Source organism: Mustela nivalis, assembly GCF_964662115.1.
Source record: "Mustela nivalis genome assembly, chromosome: 2".
NCBI lineage: Eukaryota > Metazoa > Chordata > Mammalia > Carnivora > Mustelidae > Mustela > Mustela nivalis.
The window spans coordinates 32,692,319-32,709,042 of record NC_139021.1 but is presented as its reverse complement, the minus strand read 5'-3'; the positions used below and the strand labels follow the sequence as shown (position 1 = coordinate 32,709,042).

The window sequence follows — 16,724 nt, the reverse complement described above, 5'->3', positions numbered from 1 at the left end:
TTAGAGTGGGCTAAATTAAACAGACTGACTATCCCAAATGTTGACAAGGACCTAGAGCAGCTGGAACTCTCACGCTCTGCTGGAAGGAATGTAAAATTGCACAGTGACTTCAGAAAACTTTGACCATTTCTTAAAAATGAATCACATATACACCTACCATATAATCTAGCCATTCCTAGGTATTTTCCGCAAAGGAATGAAATCGTGTGTCAATACAGAGACTTATATTCAAATGCTTATAGTGGTTTTATTTTTAACAGCCCCATAGTGGAAACAATCCCAGTTACCACCAGCATGTTTAAGGAGAAACAAACGAGAATACATCCATAATGTAGGATCACTACTCAGCAATCAAGAGGAATGATACACGTAACAATGTGGGAAACTATCAAAATGGTGACACTGCATGAAAAAAGACAGACCAGGAGGAAGGAATGAGTACATGCTGTATGGTTCCATCTATAAAATTCCAGAAAATACAAATGAATCCATAGTGACAGAGCGGTGGCTTTCTGAGGGACAGGGGCAGAGAGCAGTACCAGGGAACCCTAGGGGTGACAGATATGTTCACTGTCTTGATTGTGATGGTGATTGTGGGTCTACGTGTATGTTGAAGTCTATCACATTACACATTTTGAATATGTGTAGTTTGTTGTATGTCTATTATATCTGAATAAAGTGGCTTGACCTTGAAATAGATGGAAGAAACCCAAGTGTCTATCGTTAAGTGAAAGAAACCAGTCTGAGAAAACTATGTACTAGATGATTCTTACTCTGATATTCTGGAAACAGTAAAACTATGGAGTTCGTGAAAAGATTGGTGGTTGCCAAGGGTTAGGGAGAAAGAGGGATCAGGAGGTAGGAGCATGAGGATTTGGGGGGCAATGGAACAATTCTGTGGGACTGAATAGCCACTGTAATTGTGGGCACAGGTCATTACATGCGTGTCCATACCCAGTGAATATATGACACCAAGAGCAATTTGTAATATAAACTATGGGATTTTGGGTGATTATGAGGGCTCCATGTAGATTTGTTGTAACAAAATTTCCACTCTGGTGTGAGATGTTGATAAGGAGGGAGGTAGTGCATGTGTGGGGACAACGAGTATATGAGAAATCTCTGTACCTTCTTCAGTTCAATTTTTTCTGTGAACCTAATACGCTCTGTAAGATAAAGTTTATTTAAAAAAAAAAAGTGGCTTGAACAATTGAAATAGTTGTTGTCTCATTTATCGGGGACCTGGGCTGGAGGGGGGGGAGCAGGTTCAGTGCAGAATTGAGTGTAAAATACAGCAAGGCTTCCGTATGGAGATAGTAGGAATGATCCAGATCTTTAACTGCAAAGGATATCCCTTGGATGACCTCAGAGAAACACTTGGAGATATCACTCTGAGATTAAAAGGAAAGAGTTTTGGAGCAGAAACCACACAAGTGGACTCATGGGACAGAATTCTCTCGTTGCTCACTTGACACATGAAACTTCCTACCTCTTAGAGTTGCTCAGGAAAGACTACAGCCATTTTTAAGGGGCTAAAAGCTACTAAGTGGCCAAAATGACCACACTTGTCTATGCCAGACCTTGTAGTCTCACAAAACACCCACCTCCTGTCTTGTTCTCTAGAGATCCCTGGCCCGGATGAAACACAAGTCTGAAGTGAACCTCGTATTTTTCATGTTTCCTGACTCATCAACACCAACATCACCTTCAGGACAGAGATTCCCGATGGCAGGAGAAAGAGTGTTAGATGCTCCTGACCCTTACTGGAATTTCAGCAGTGACTAACTGCTCCTTGTCTGCCCCCTCCCCCACAGCAGGCGGAATCCTAGACACGCCCGTGGTCACCAGGCTCTGGCCTTGGAGTCAGGATGGGCCTGGTCCACCATGGCTGTTCTGAAACTGTTTATCTCAGGAGTACAGAGACTCTCAAATTCTCCAGTCCCCTGCGAATTGCAGACTTTCAAAGTCATTAAGGAACGGTGAAGCTGATTCAGGGTAAAATTCCCAGCTGAGCCTAGATTTCCTTTCCATGGTCTGAGTTCCCTGGAAGCCCAGGAAAGAAATCTTGGCAGCAACCTCTGAATGTCAGTAACCCAGCCCCTTAACCTTAAGTGACACCCACTTTTGGGAGCCTCCGAGGTCTGAACCCAACTGGCCACTATCATTCCAAAGCTTGGGTGCTGCTGGGGGGCTCACTGCTTCCCCTTGCTGGCCCCTGGGAGACTGGGGGTGCATTCGTTTTCCTCCTCCTGGTGCTGCTTCTAGCAGCTGCTCCCAGATGCCCTCTTCACAAGCTGGTGACCCATCTCCCCTCCCAACTCTCTGGACAGAAGGCCCCCCACCCTCCCCAAGGGGATGAGCCCATCCTCAGTGGTTTTCCTTCTTTTCTCCTAATCTCACCTCCTCCTAGCTTGGCTCTCCTTTGTAAGGTTGATAGGCTAAATTTTCTCTATTCTTCAAAAACTTCTCCTGGATGGCACAGTTAGTTATGCATCTGACTCTTGATTTTGGCTCAGGTCCTGATCCCAAGATGGTGAGATCAGGCCCTGTGTCAGGCTCTACTCTCAGTTCAGAATCTGCTTGAGATTCTCTCTCTCCTTTTGCCTCTCTCCCCACCTCATGCTCAGCTCTCTCTCCCAAATAAATAAATAAAATCCTTTTTAAAAAATAAATTAATTTTTAAAAAAACCCATAAAACCCCTGCTTCTGGACTATTATCTTCTCCCCTCTCCATTTCTACCCCCAACACTACTGCAAAGTAACATGGGCTTGCCTCTCTTCTCACCTCTGGTTCACCCCCAGCCCTCTACCAGCCAGACTCTGGTAGTGACCTCCTCATCACCAAAGTCTAGCGCCATTTCTGGGGCTTCATTCTTCTTCCCACCTTACTGATCTCCAGCCTGGTTCTCCATTCCCTGACCCATCCCTTTCTTGGGGTCCCCAAAGTTGCTTCTGGATTACCCCCATCAGGCCCCCTCACTGTAGTCTGGACCTTCTTATTCAAATGAAAACATCTTGCTTCAGTGGCGCTCTTTACCTGCGGGATGGAGTCACCGCCTGACGCCAGGGCTGTCAAGGCTGTGTATCTCTGGCAGGCTTGCCTGCCTCATTTGTGACCACCTGTTTCTAGCCCTTACCTCAGTCACCTCGGATTTTTGCAACTCTTTCATGTGTCCCCATGCCTTTATTTGCCTGTGCCATTTTTGTTCTGTCCAGAAGCTGCCCTTCCCCCCCACCACCCTTCCCTTTGTTAAGACTTGCCTCTCGAACTCCCTGGAGGCAGCCGTGCTCCTGAAGCCTTCTCTGCATGTGTTTGGTGAGCTTGATGGGTCCACAGAAGCTCTGGCCCTTTGAGTCCCAGGTCGGCATCCTGTAGCCCAAGACCCATCAACCCAGCCCTTCACTGCTGCTCTTGTTTCTTTCCACCGTCTCCCTCTGAAAATTCATGTGGCCTCAAGAGCTTCAATTTGCAACTCAGTTCAACAGAAATGCTCTGGATGGGAAGCCCCAAGCACTCTCCTGGCTACTTCTCAGCTCTCTATCTTTATCCCTCGTGTCTTCTAAGCCCAGTTTCTGACTGTTCACAGGATGGATATTTCCATCTGGACATCTATCTGGGACCTTATTTTTCTGACCACGTTCCCTAAGAACCTCCATGCTCTATGTGGTTTAGGTGGAAAATTTTGATCATCACTGATTCCTTTCCTTTCTCCCCCCAACCCCCACCCCAGCTACCAGTTCTGTCCATTCAATCTCCACAGCCTAAATATGCAAGTAAAACCATCCTCTATTTTGTCCTTCCTTTCCATTACTCAGATCTGGTTGTGATGGTTAATGTTCTGGGGAAGTTTGGCTACTGTGCAGATATTTGTTCAAATACTAATATGGATGTTGATGTGAGGGTATTTTTTTTAAATTTTTTATTTTTTATAAACATATGTTTTTTATCCCCAGGGGTACAGGTCTGTGAATCACCAGGTTTACACACTTCACAGCACTGTGAGGGTATTTTTTTGATGATATTAACTCTTAAATCAGTACGCATTGAGTAGTTATCCTCTATACTGTAGGTGGGCCTCATCCAATCAGTTGAAGGCCTTAAGAGGGTTAAAGCCTGAGGTTCTCCAAGAAAGAGGGAATTTGGCCTGCAATTCACCTTTGGGCTTGTTACAAAATCACCTCTTACTTGGGACTCTTGGCGGCTGGCTCACTCTGCCAGTTTGGTATTGTCAGGCCCCACAACTATGTGGGTCAATTCCTTAAAATAAACCTATTTCTCCATACACACATTCCCCTTATTGGTTTCATTTCTCTGGAGAACACTGACTAATACACTGGTCCTACCTCCTGACTGAGCTCCCTGCCCCCTGTACCCACTCCCCTCCAAGCTACTCCACTGATACTCACTGATTTTTTTTTTTTTTTTTTTTTTGGTAATATTAATTTGCTCACAACATTTGCTGGATACCTGTTGTTCATGCTGTGCAAAGCTGTGTCTCCCAGACATCATACATTTGGCTATCTTCGCCATGATGTTTTTTTTTTATTTTAATTTTTTATAAACATATAATATATTTTTATTCCCAGGGGAGCCATGATGTTTGACCTCAGTTTTCTTTTTCTTTCTTACCTAAGTTTGCAGTGATTCATCTATCCACTTGTTTATTTTAGATTTTTCTTTTTATCAGCCCTTCTGCGTTTTGGCAGGAATCCACGAATTTTAAGATAAAATCTCCTCCAGTTATATTATGGGTCTAAATCGAAAGGAGAAGAACAATTTTGTAGGAGGGTTTTGAGGCTCCCCTAACTCCCTCAAACCGTACAAGCTGATCCTCTTGACTTGGAAGCTGAATTTCCAAGATGGTAAGATTGAGACACGTTACACAGACAAGGACACCTGTCTTGGGTCATCAGTGCAGAGATGGCCCCTTCGTGCCTCTGGGACTGTGGATGGCAGTGGGGATGGTAAAGATTGTCGCTGTCCCCTTGCTGGGGGTGGGGTAGGGACAATAAGAGGGAGAGGAGAAGAGGACAGAGGGAAGAAACCCTCCAAATGTTCCTAACTCCCTCTCCTGTGATTGAAAATGTCTTATTTTGTTGTTTTCTGGTACTGATTTCTGGAACATCCATTCTGAGGAAAACACTGGAAAGAAAGACGGATTTCCTTTGTGTCAATCATTCCCCTTGTCAATATTATGACTTAGTCACTTTGTGGGGGAAATAAAGATGCTGACTCAGGGCGATGTGACCATCTCGTCACTTCTAGTTCCTTTTTTCCTGTTGTATATCAAAACTCAGAGTCCACGGGAAGTGCACTTTTGCACTCACAGAAGAACCTGAGAGGAACCTGTAAGTAAATTTTCAAATATTTTGTTCTTGGAATGGCTTTTTTTTAATGGAGGAAAAAAAGTCAGTTGGAATAAACAGTTGAGACCTGAGGATACTCTCAGCTCAGACAGCTTATCTGTGTACAGAAACACTAGAAAAAAAGTCTTGGCGGATGCTGGTCCGAGGGATCTGAATAACGTCATCTCAGATCATGACTCTCCTTCTCACAGAACAGCTTGGCTTAACTTGCCCATTTCCCAGCTTTTGAAGAACCCATGTCTGTTGGCCGAGCCTCCGGGCGGTGGGGAGGTGCGGGGCTGGCGGGCCCGGCCCACCGTGGAAGGCTGCCCGGCTTCACGGACAGTGCCCTGCACAATGACAGACTGAACTGTTCCCGAGATGCTCTTCTGTTTACCTGGTAGCTTTCATTAATCATTCCGTTCTTGTGTGTGGAGGTCGCTTTCACGAGAGGGTGGGGGGAGGCATTTGCTGGCTTTCCCAAGGCAAGAACGATGAAAAGAAATGAGGATATTCATTTCACCTCAAAAGGAGGCCGCGGGGCGCCTGGGTGGCTCAGTGGGTTAAGCCGCTGCCTTTGGCTCAGGTCATGATCTCAGGGTCCTGGGATCGAGTCCCGCATCGGGCTCTCTGCTCTCTCTCTCTGCCTGCCTCTCCATCTACTTGTGATTTCTCTCTGTCAAATAAATACATTAAAAAATCTTAAAAAAAAAAAATAAAAGGAGGTCTCTGCGACTGCTCAAGCTGTTTTGGCCTCCGGAGAGAACAGTGTGTTCCCAGGCAAACTAGAAGTTTGCAAGAGGAAAGAAAAAAGAAGGAAGGAAGGAAAAAGGAAGGAAGGGCAAGCCAAGAAACCCTCTTCTTCCTTTGTTCCTCTTAAAAGTACGGAGCCGGGAAATGCCGGCATGTAGAGCTCTGATCTGCGGCTCTCCTGTGCCTTTCATTTCAGACCGCTGAGCAAGCAGGAACTTTAGAACTCATCTAGCCCAAGGGAGCCGTAGTTCTGAGAGGTGACGTGACCTACCCAAGGTCACACGCTCCTTCTGGGTAGAAGCAGGCTAGACCACAGGTCTCCCATCTCCCTGCTGGGTGCTCTTTTCTCAGTCCACTCTGACCTCTGTCCCAATTTCCTCTCAAATGAGAGAGTCCCATCAAGTCCTGCAGGTGGTGAGAGAGGGACTGGGTAGGTAGGTTCCCGCTGGCGGTTAGCAGAGCTGGCTGGGGGAGCACAGAAAGAACCCGCCTCTGGGTTTACTGCACCCCCCCAGCTCCCCTGGGGTGTCCACAAACCGCATCTGGGCCTGCGGAGCATAAACCATTGGCTTCTTCATGGAAAGCAGGGGCAGAAGCTGATCTCACTTAATGGAAATGTTGGGATGTCAGACAAGGTGAGTGTTCCACAAGTCGGGAAAGAGGGGAGTCATAAGACAGTCCCGAGATCCGGATCTCTAGGGCCCTCCACAAGGAAGTCCACCTTGATTTCTCCCGCATTTGCACTGAGGTTTCTGTCTGACAGCCCCGGAGCGGCACTGGGGACGTGAGTCTCCAATATCCCCTAATCTAGAAAGTTCCTGGGATAGGCCATTTGTTTGGAGGCTCTCGTTATGACTTCGTGGCTGCCTGTGTCCTGACTGCTTCCTGGGCCTTATATGTGAAGCAAGAATGTGTTACACTTTGAGAAGGGATCTGTGCCCAAAGAATGGTGCCCAGAAACGTTGAACCCCCTGACTCCCCCACACAGTGGACCAGTAGGGCTCTGGGGTGGGGACTGGGGGACTTCGCTGCTGCCTCTGACATGTAACCCCCTCCCGGGAAAAACAGCGGAGGCCACTGTGTATGCCCCTCACAGCAGGTATCTGCTAGTGCTCCGCAGGGTTGATGGAAAAGCCCGGTGGCTGCTGTTTCCCATGGCAACAGCTCAGCTCCTTGTGAAAGCAGGCTGTGTGGCTCTCGCTAGGGACCAGAGGCTCCTTATCACCAGCCCCATTTCCCGCCTTGCTCCCTCCCATCCAGCCACCCCCAAATTACTTTAACCCATGGAGGGGAGATGGGGCTTCCTCAGTGATTCTCTGCTGCGCACTCCAGCTGTCGTGCCCCACCCCCCTTCCCAGACGGTGGTGCAAACAATAGTTTAGGGGTAAAGGAAGGAAAGTGGTAATTAGTCTTGGAATATTACTGTGGGTAAAAGCAAGAAGTGTGGGGGGGGGGCACCTGGGTGGCTCAGTGGGTTGGGCCTCTGCTTTCGGCTCAGGTCATGATCCCGAGGTCCTGGGATCGAGTTCCCCATCGGGCTCTCTGCTCGGTGGGGAGCCTGCTTCCTCCTCTCTCTCTGCCTGCCTCTGCCTACTTGTGATCTCTCTCTCTCTGTGTGTCAAATAAATAAATAAAATCTTTAAAAGAAAAAAAAAAAAAAAAACAAGAAGCAGGTACGCTGTCCTGGGGAGGCAAGGATGTTGAGTCCGAAAATAAACATTATCGATAATGGAGGCCAAACAAAGAGGAACTGCAGGGAAAAGGGATGGGGTTTGCCTTTCTTGGGCTCCCAGAAGAAGGAATGGAGAAAGAGAGGGAGGGGCTCGAGCCAGGAGCACAGAGAAGAGAACAGAGTTAAAGAGCTTTGGGCAAAAATAAATATTCCCAAGGCACAGAGAACAACATTTATGCATGAGACTGGAAACTGGCCTACAGGATGATTTTAAAATGTCCCAGGGGAGAAAAGGAAGGAAAGTGGAAAAGAGGAAGAATAAGGGAGGGAGGGGAAAGAGGAGAGAAGGAAGAATGAGGATTCCCCAAAGACCAAGGTTTGCAAAAGCACCGCCAGTGGACCAAGCCCAGCCAGTCAGAGTATTTAAAAACCATTTGAGCCAAGTTTGTTTTTTAAGTCAGGAGATGCCGCCTCCCAAAAATCTAGATTTCTGGCTTCTTTGGGGAAAAAAAAAAAATCAGAAAATTTGGCCACACTGGGTCTCCATATAGCCTTGAAGACCATCAGCTGGGACAGAGCTGCTGTCACTAGAACTCTGAGATCTGGGCTCTCCAGCCCCGAGATCCACCATCTGCTGCTCCGCACCCTGAACCCTGAGAAGTAGCTGTACCTCCTGATTTCCTTCATCCTTTCCGGTGCTTGTCTGACCCTTGTGTTGTTTAAAATGCCAAGTACTCCCCACCCCACCCTGATTTTCTGGCGCAACAGAGTGTGGGCACCAGCACTGACCCTGGGAGAGAGGGCTTTTTGAGTTGGTAATGCGGGGCCCTGGGTCCCAGACCTCAGACCAGGGAGGCCTTCGCCAAATGGGCTGGTTTAAGGGAAGAGTAAGTCTGAGCCTCAGGCTGGCTGGAACGGTCTCTAAGGAGAGCATGGAACAGGCCACAACTGTGCACAGGGGTCAGCCCAGGGAGAGGAGCTCCACAGTCACTTCTGGAGGGTTCTGTGGGCACCCGCTGGCAGTGGAGGTGCGAGACCCCGCACGCAGAAGGCAGTGCAAGGAGAGCGTATGCCCGCATCGTTAAAGCCACGTTCCAGCTTGCGTGCAAGATTGCAATTCTGGGCACATATTCCAAGCAAATTTAGAAGCTGCTCTTTGAAGATCATTTTAAGAAGGTCTAAAAAGCTGCCCATCCTGAACCCTGAGGGCCACTGGAATGAGGGTTAGAATCCTGGCTTTTCCACTTCTTAGCTGTGTGACCTTGGGCACATTACTTGACCTCTCTGAGCTTCAGTTCCCTCATCTAAAATATAGAGATATAAGAAAAGCTGTAATATCTAGAGCTGTGAAGATTAGAAATAATTACATCAGATGCTAATAGTGGCCAGGTGCTCGGTTAACAAATGGGTAGCTATTACCTAGCATTGCTATTAGTTGGCTAGTCTCGGAGGCATAGACTCTGGTTTGTCCACTTTTCTAATTACGTGTTTGCCTGAAGGTAAATGTGGTCTGTGGGAAATTTTAACTCTATTATCCAGGAACACTGGTGAGGATTTTAAAACAGGGTTCACGAAAAGTCAGAGATGAGATGCTGACGTGACAGGTAAAATGGAGGGAACTGGGGTCTCACCCCCAGCTCCGTCTCTAAAGCCAGGACAGCCTCCGTGAGTCCCCTGTTTGGTTGGATTTTTGTTTCCTCAGCTGTGGAAACCACTGGCTAGTGTCAGTCCTCTCGAGCTGCATTGCTCAACTCAACGACACCAGCCACATGTGACTATTTAAATTGAAATTAATTAAATAACATTAAAAATTCAACTCTTCCGTCACATTGGCTCTATTTCCAGTGCTCGATGACCACATATGGCTAGCGTGACAGCACGGATATAGAAGATTTCCATCATCACAGGAAGTGCTATAAGTCAGGGCTGAACCCGTGAGCTTGCTACCCGGTGTCTGGTCGTCCTCTGAGCACCATCGGCCACCTGGGAACTTGTCAGAAAGGCAGAGTCTCAGGTGCCATTCTACACCCTTAGAAGCAAAATCTGCATTTTAACAAGGTTCCCCAGTGATCACAGGCTCAAGTTTAAGAAGCTCTGATCTGTAAGATTTGTTTTGGCTCTAAAAATAAAATTCGGGAATCTGGGTATCTGCTTTGCAAAGTCTTGGGGAAAGAAAGAAGCTACCGGCTTGTCCAAATTCTGATTCATTGAATTACCTCAAAGGAAAGAATTGAGGTTTTGTGATGGAAGTTCAGCAGGACACCCGCACCCCTGCGGGAGAAGAGGAAGGAACTCAGCAGCCCTCTGAAGGAGACCCGGGAACATCAGGGCTGGGAAGGCGGCAAATCCGGCTCTCATCACTATGCCTCCCATCATCCTGGGGCATTCAGTCCTTTCCTGAAGACTTCCAGAGAAGGGACATTCTCATTTTTTTGTGGTGGCAAAAAACAAAAACAAAAACAAAAATAAAAACAAAAAAATTAGAAATGGGCAGCATGTTCTGGCCGGGTCTTCCTAATGGGCTCGCTAAAGCTCCCCTTGTCAAACCTCACCAGGAAGGAACTCAGGCAGATCTTACATTCAAGTAGGGCAAATGAGAAACAGATTGGAGAAGAAATCAAGGCCATGTTCAACAGTGACAGTAAGGGCAGACTAAACAAGCTTCTGGGCACGTGGCCCAAACCCAGGTCTGTGGCTTGAACTGTAAAACAGAGAATGTACAACCGGAATGTACACTCTGGAAAATGGTATGGAGGTACCTCAAAAGGTTGAAAATAGAGCTACCCTATGTCCCAGCAATTGCACTACTGGTATTTACCACAACGATACAAATGTAGTGATCTGAAGGGGCACGTGCACCCCAGTGTTTATAGCAGCAATGTCCACAACAGCTGAACTATGGAAAGGGCCCAGATGTCCATCGGTAGACGAATGGATAAAGAAGAGGTGGCACATAGTAAAATGGAATATTATGCAGCCATCAAAAAGAACGAAAATTTTTTTTTGCCATTTGCAAATTTGCAGATGGACCAGAGGGTATTACGCTGAGCAAAGTAAGTCAGAGAAAGACAATTATCATGTGATTTCATTCATATGTGGAAATTAAGAAACAAAACAGATGAACAGAGGGGAAGGGAAGGAAACATAAACTAAGAGGAGATCAGAGAGGGAGAAAAGCCATACGAGACTCTTAACTATAGGAAACAAACTGAGGGCTGCTGGTGGGGAGGTGGGTGGGAGGAAGGGATAATTGGGTGATGGGCTTTAAGTAGGGCACATGATGTAACGAGCACTGGGTGTTATTTGCAACTGATGACTCACTGAACTCTACCTCTGGGAAAAAAGAAAATAAATAAATGAAATAGAGAATGCATTCAGTGCTCTCCTTGCAGAAAGTTTTGGTGTCTTTTGGTGACGTGCTGTTTTCAGTATAATAACAAGGACGATAATATTAGATCTGTTGCTCATTAAGAAAACATGTGCCTCTTACAGGACAAAATTGCAGTCATATATCTTATTTAATTGATATTAGTTTTTATTGTCCAATGTTGCAGTTTTAATGTGCCCATAAATCTGTTTCTTACTTTCAGAGAAGTATCTGTATTAAGAACACCCTGTGCAAGAATGAAGGCAAGAGAAGGGAAATATGAATCCAAAATACATATTATTAATTTTTTAGGATGCAAGCAAAATGGTGCCTCATAAAGGATATTAGTGGGGAAAAACAGCTGGGATTTCTGATTTACTTTAAAGAAAAATCTGCTGATCTGAGACACAGCTTTCTAGGGCCAACTATCCTCATGCGGGATGAGAGCGGGGGAAAATGATCAGATAGCAATGAGTTTGTGATCTACAGGTCAGCTCTTAAGCGGTCACTGGCAGAAAATGTAACATGTTTCCAGCAGAGACCACCGAGCTGAGTTCCGGTCACATACCCGGAGTCAGGGAATCTGGGCCATGGTGCCAGATTCTGCCCCAGGAGGCTGCCCCAGGAGGCAGGAAGACCAGATCTGAGTTCCACCGTACCACCAACTGTCTGTAGGGCTGCTGACAGATCTCAGCGGGCCCCTGAAGCCTCAGTTTCTGTGTGAAAGGCAAAGGGTCCTTCGGATGGAGGGAGATGCTTTCTGGAAAGTGAGCAGAAGAGGCAGTGAGTCCCTTTTAGTGGATCGTCTAGTCTAATAATGGTTTGGGGTCAAATCCAAAGCTGTGACCAAAAAAGCAAAGAGGGCCACGCCCAAGAAGGGAGGCAGCACTTGGGACCCACTCTGATGCAAGGTATCCTGACCATGGCCCACCCGCTCCGCTGATGGCTGCTGTCCCCCTGTCCCAGCCGCGGGACAGCTCGACTCAGGGTGGCAGTGCTGGGGAAAGCTCAGGAGCACAGAAGTCCTTTGGAGATTTCCAGGGATCAGAGTGGAGCAGAATGGGGTCACTGCACAGGAGCACTGCCAACCTCTAAACCAATCCCAGATGCCAAAAGGAGGCAAGCGTGCAGGAGAAAAGAATTAGGTCCTTCTGCTGGTGCCCGTTCTAGTGGTTACTCCAGTTCCCCTCTAGATAGAGTGAGAACATCCTCTTAGGCTGAATTCTGAATCGCTGATAAGGCCGGTCCCACATGGTCATTAATGACCCTTCCTCAACAGTTACTTTCTCTCCAGATCTCTTTTCCGTACAGAGCATCTCCCTTCATGAGACAGGAACTGCAAACCCTCTGTATTATTGCAGGAGAAACTTCCACAGGTTTGTTCCTCACCTGCCTGTTTCCGCGTCTCCTTTTTGCCTTCATTCACCTCGTTCATCCCGAACACAGAAAGACTTGCTTCCCCACCTCGAGCTGCTCAGTGCCTGCCTACGAGCCAATGCCCGAGAGGTCTGCCACCCTGGGTGTAATCCACGGACTCAAACCGTGTCCGGCTACTCCAGAAATCCAGCTCCTGATGGAAATCTGATATGAGGAAGGGTGTATGTGACCGTGTTTAAAATCCGATTCATGTCTTTATTTAAATCCCATGAATATGTTATAATGCTCATTAGATATTTTCCTGCTAATCAGGAGAGAAACGTCCCAAATTGATTTTGTGTGGTTCCCAATGAACCCAAGACTCTGAGGGCATCACAGAACTAAATATGTGTGGCTGACTGGGTGGCAGCAGCCCCATAGACCCTATATTTGAATGATGCCACATCTGGGAAAAGAGAAATGATGATTAACTCAGTGACAAAATATTCTAATTTTCCTTGCGAGATCCTTGGGGCAGAACTTCCCTCAGAGGGTAGGGGTGGGTGGGAAGGGGGTGGGTGAGCCAGCGTCACACAGCAGAGACACGCTGGCCCCAGTCCTGGGCCACGTTTAAATTTGGATGCCCTCGGCATGCTTTCTGGTCTGCAAAATTACAGCATAAGAAAAGAGATGACTATCAAAAAGTGATCTTACGGAACTCCATGCATGGAAATTTCAGCCTGTCCATCAGCTGAGGTTTTGCTGGAATTATGAAGATCCGTGATACAGTATTGCTGCTTGTATCAGTTAACAATCACGGCTTAATAAAGCATATGTAATTCAATGGCTTAGAAGTTGGTCAGGAGGGCCTCCTTCAGCTGTCTGGCACTCGGCTGGCTCTTGGTTGATGGAACTGACTGACCCTGTAGTCTTTGTCCTCCAGCAACCCAACCTGGTATGATAGGCTGAATAATGTACCCCCCCACCCCCACCCCAAGATGCCCATGTCCTGACGCCCAAAACCCATGACGATGTTAGTCTGCACAATGATAGAGGCTCTACATTCAGGATTAAATTAAGGTGGTTGAGATGGGGCGATGCTCCTGGATTATCGGGGTGAGCCCAGTATGATCACAGCAGTCCTTATAAAGGGAGGCAGAAGGATCAGAGTCCTAGAAGAGATAAGGATGGAAGCAGAGGTCCAAGAGAAAGAAAAACATGCAGCATTGCTGGCTTTGAGATGGAGGAAGAGTCCATGAGCTTCCAGAAGCTGCAAAAAGTGACGAAATGGATTCTCCCCTAGAACCTCCAGAAGGAACATAGCTCTCTGGACCCATTTTAGACCTGATCTCCAGAACTATAAGAGAATCAGTAGGTGTTTCTATCAGCCTCTAGGCCTGTGGCTGTTTGCTACAGTAGCAGTGGGAGACTAACACACGGGGATATGATAAGAAGTTAGGAGGAGGGTTCCGAGAGAGAAGCAAGGGTGAATCACAGACTCAGGATTGGCACTCTGCCACTTCTGCCCCATTCTACGTACCAAAGATCTCACAAAGCCATTCTGAAGTCAAGGGCTGGAGAACTAGACTCACCTCTTGATGGATTAGTCTCTTTCTCTCACCTCTTGATGGGAGAAGCCGTAAAGTCCCATTGGAAGGGGTGCAGAGCCACAGACAGGTAAAGAGTTATGACCTCCAGTCTACCACCATGTGCTTTACACAGTTATGGCCTCCAATCTACCACCATGTGCTTTACACAGTGACAGGAAACATTCAAAAGCAACGTCTGACCCTGGTGTTCTTTTTTATTTCCAGGGACGCAGGCAGCATGGGTGTCTGGAACTCAGGCGCTGCTGTCTTCCTAAGTCTTTGGGGGATGTATGTGTCTCCCAGAAGCCCTGGCTGGACGGCCTTTATCCAACACTGCGGAGTCTGCTGTTTTGTGGCTTTCATTTCAGTGGGGCTTCTCTCTGTGGCCTCCTCCTGGCTTCTGTCCTCACTCACAGTCTTCAGCACCTCCTGGGTGATCACCGGCGCTCTGCTCTGCTGCTCCAAGCACGCGCGATGTTTCATTCTTCTCTTCTTCCTCTCTTGTGGCCTGCGGGAAGGCAAGAGCGCCTTGATGGCCGCCGGCACGGGGATAGTAATCTTTGGACACGTGGAAAATATTTTTCACAACTTCAAAGGTCTCCTGGATGGTATGACTTGCAACCTAAGGGCAAAGAGCTTTTCCATACATTTTCCACTTTTGCAAAGATATATTGAAGCAATTCGGTGGATGTATGGCCTTGCCACTCACCTGAATCTATTTGATGACCTTATTTCTTGGAACCAGACTCTAGCGGTCTCTCTCTTCAGTCCCACTCAAGCCCTGGAGGCACAGTTAAATGACACCAAAGGCCAAACCCTGGGCGTCTTGTACCAGATGGTGACGGCGACGGAGGCATTGTCCTTGCTGGGTCGGCAGCTGCTTGCCCTTACAGGGCTTCTCCTGGTGCTTTTTGGCACCGGCCTCTTCATGAAGCGATTTTTGGACCCCAGCGGTTGGAAGTTTGAAAACATCTTCATCACCAAACAATTTGTTCATTTCGATGAAAGAGAGAGGCATCTACAGAGGCCCGGCGTCCTCCCGCTGAATAAGGAGGAAAGGAAGAAATACGTCACCATCCCGTCTTTCTGGTTGTCTCCGAAAGAAAGGAGAAACCTGGGGCTGTTTTTCCTCCCCATACTCATCCACCTCTACATCTGGGTGCTGTTCGCAGCCATCGATTATCTGCTGTATCGGCTCATTCTCTCAGTGAGCAACCGTTTCCGAAGCTTGCCCAGACTTGAGGTTCACTTGAAACAGCACAGAGAGGTAGGCGCAGGCTGGCGGCATGTCCTGGCCATTTGCTGGGGTGTCTTAAGAAGGACCGTGACCTTCCCAGAGCAGGGCAGTGTCTTCCTCACCTTTGGATCCCCATGACGGCACAGTGCCTGGCATGTTGGTGTTACTGACGCCCAATAATTGTTGGTGAAATTGATTCAACGTCATATTGTTCCAGTATGATATCAGTCTGAGCATCTCAGGTCAGGTCACTGTGTTAGTTTCCCGGGGCCGCTGTAACAAACGGACACAAAATGGGTGGTTCGAAACAACCAAAATGGATTCTCTTATAGTTCTGGGAGTAAGAAGTCCAAAATCAGTATCACTGGGCTGAAATCAAGTGTTGGCAAAGCCACACTCACTTGTGACTCTGGGGGAGAATCCACGAGAGGCTGCTCTCAACTTCTGGTGGTTTGTTGCTTTCCATGGCTGGTGGGTCAGCTCTCCACCTTCATTTCTGTCTTTGCTTCATCTCCTCCTCCGTGTATATAAAATCTCTGCTTCTCTCTTAAAGGATTACATTAGAGCTCACTAGGCTAATCAGGGTAAATTCTCCAGCTCAAGATCCTTGACTTGGTCACTTCTGCCAAGTCCCTTTTTTCCAAATAAAGTAACATTTATAGATTTAGGGCCTTAGGATCTTATATCATGGTGGGGGGGTGCATTTTTTGCTTTCTATAGTCAGCAAACCCTGAAATGTAGGAATCAGTGTTTCTGGTATGGAACATGAAGTTGGTTCTCAAGCGAGAGTACCTGGCATGAACCAAGGGTCCTTCTTCCTCTCTCTGTCAGACCTGTGCAAGTAGACTTTGAGCACCTTTTGTGAATGAGAGCTTCCCTTCTTTGAGTCTTGAGCCCTTCTACAACACAAGAGGCCTCCCAAAGCGTGCAGATAGCATTTAAGGATGTGTCACAGAGGATGGTCACTGAAAAAAAAGGGCTTCTAGGTAACCAAATGTTACTGCTGGTGCTAGAAGGCGGTAATAGCCTCTAGAACAATGAAAACAACTCCCTTGGTTTTTTTTTTTTTTTTTAGGTCAGTGGTTCTCAACCTTAAGTATGTTTTAAGTATTTCCTGGGATGGATGCAGAGTCTCAGGCTTTAACTTACAGAGAATCTGTTTTCAAAAAGAGAATAACTTTAATAAGCACTGCATATGACTTCAAAGTAGGTGGTCCATAACTTTGAGACACTTTGGCTCAGACACCCAAAAGCAGGGGCTTTTCTAAACCCGTGGATATCTCCTGTGGCTGCATGGTGTCATTACTGTGGATCTGAGCAAGCAGATGAACACCCCCAAAATCAGATTTCAGTGGATCCGGTTGAGGCTGGGGTGGGGGATTTTTAAAAACTCTCGGAGTAATT

General features: G+C 47.2%; 1 protein-coding gene across 1 annotated transcript in view; it reads left to right on the top strand.

The window, feature by feature from the left end:
- The first annotated feature begins 5,311 nt into the window (after positions 1-5,311).
- DCSTAMP (dendrocyte expressed seven transmembrane protein) overlaps positions 5,312-16,724 on the top strand; it is an 18,824-nt gene continuing 7,411 nt past the window's right edge. The window contains exons 1-2 of the mRNA XM_082719099.1: positions 5,312-5,349; positions 14,309-15,350. Of these exons, the coding sequence (XP_082575225.1) occupies positions 14,322-15,350 (1,029 nt within the window). The 5' untranslated portion in view covers positions 5,312-5,349; positions 14,309-14,321. The remainder of the gene's footprint in view (positions 5,350-14,308; positions 15,351-16,724) is intronic.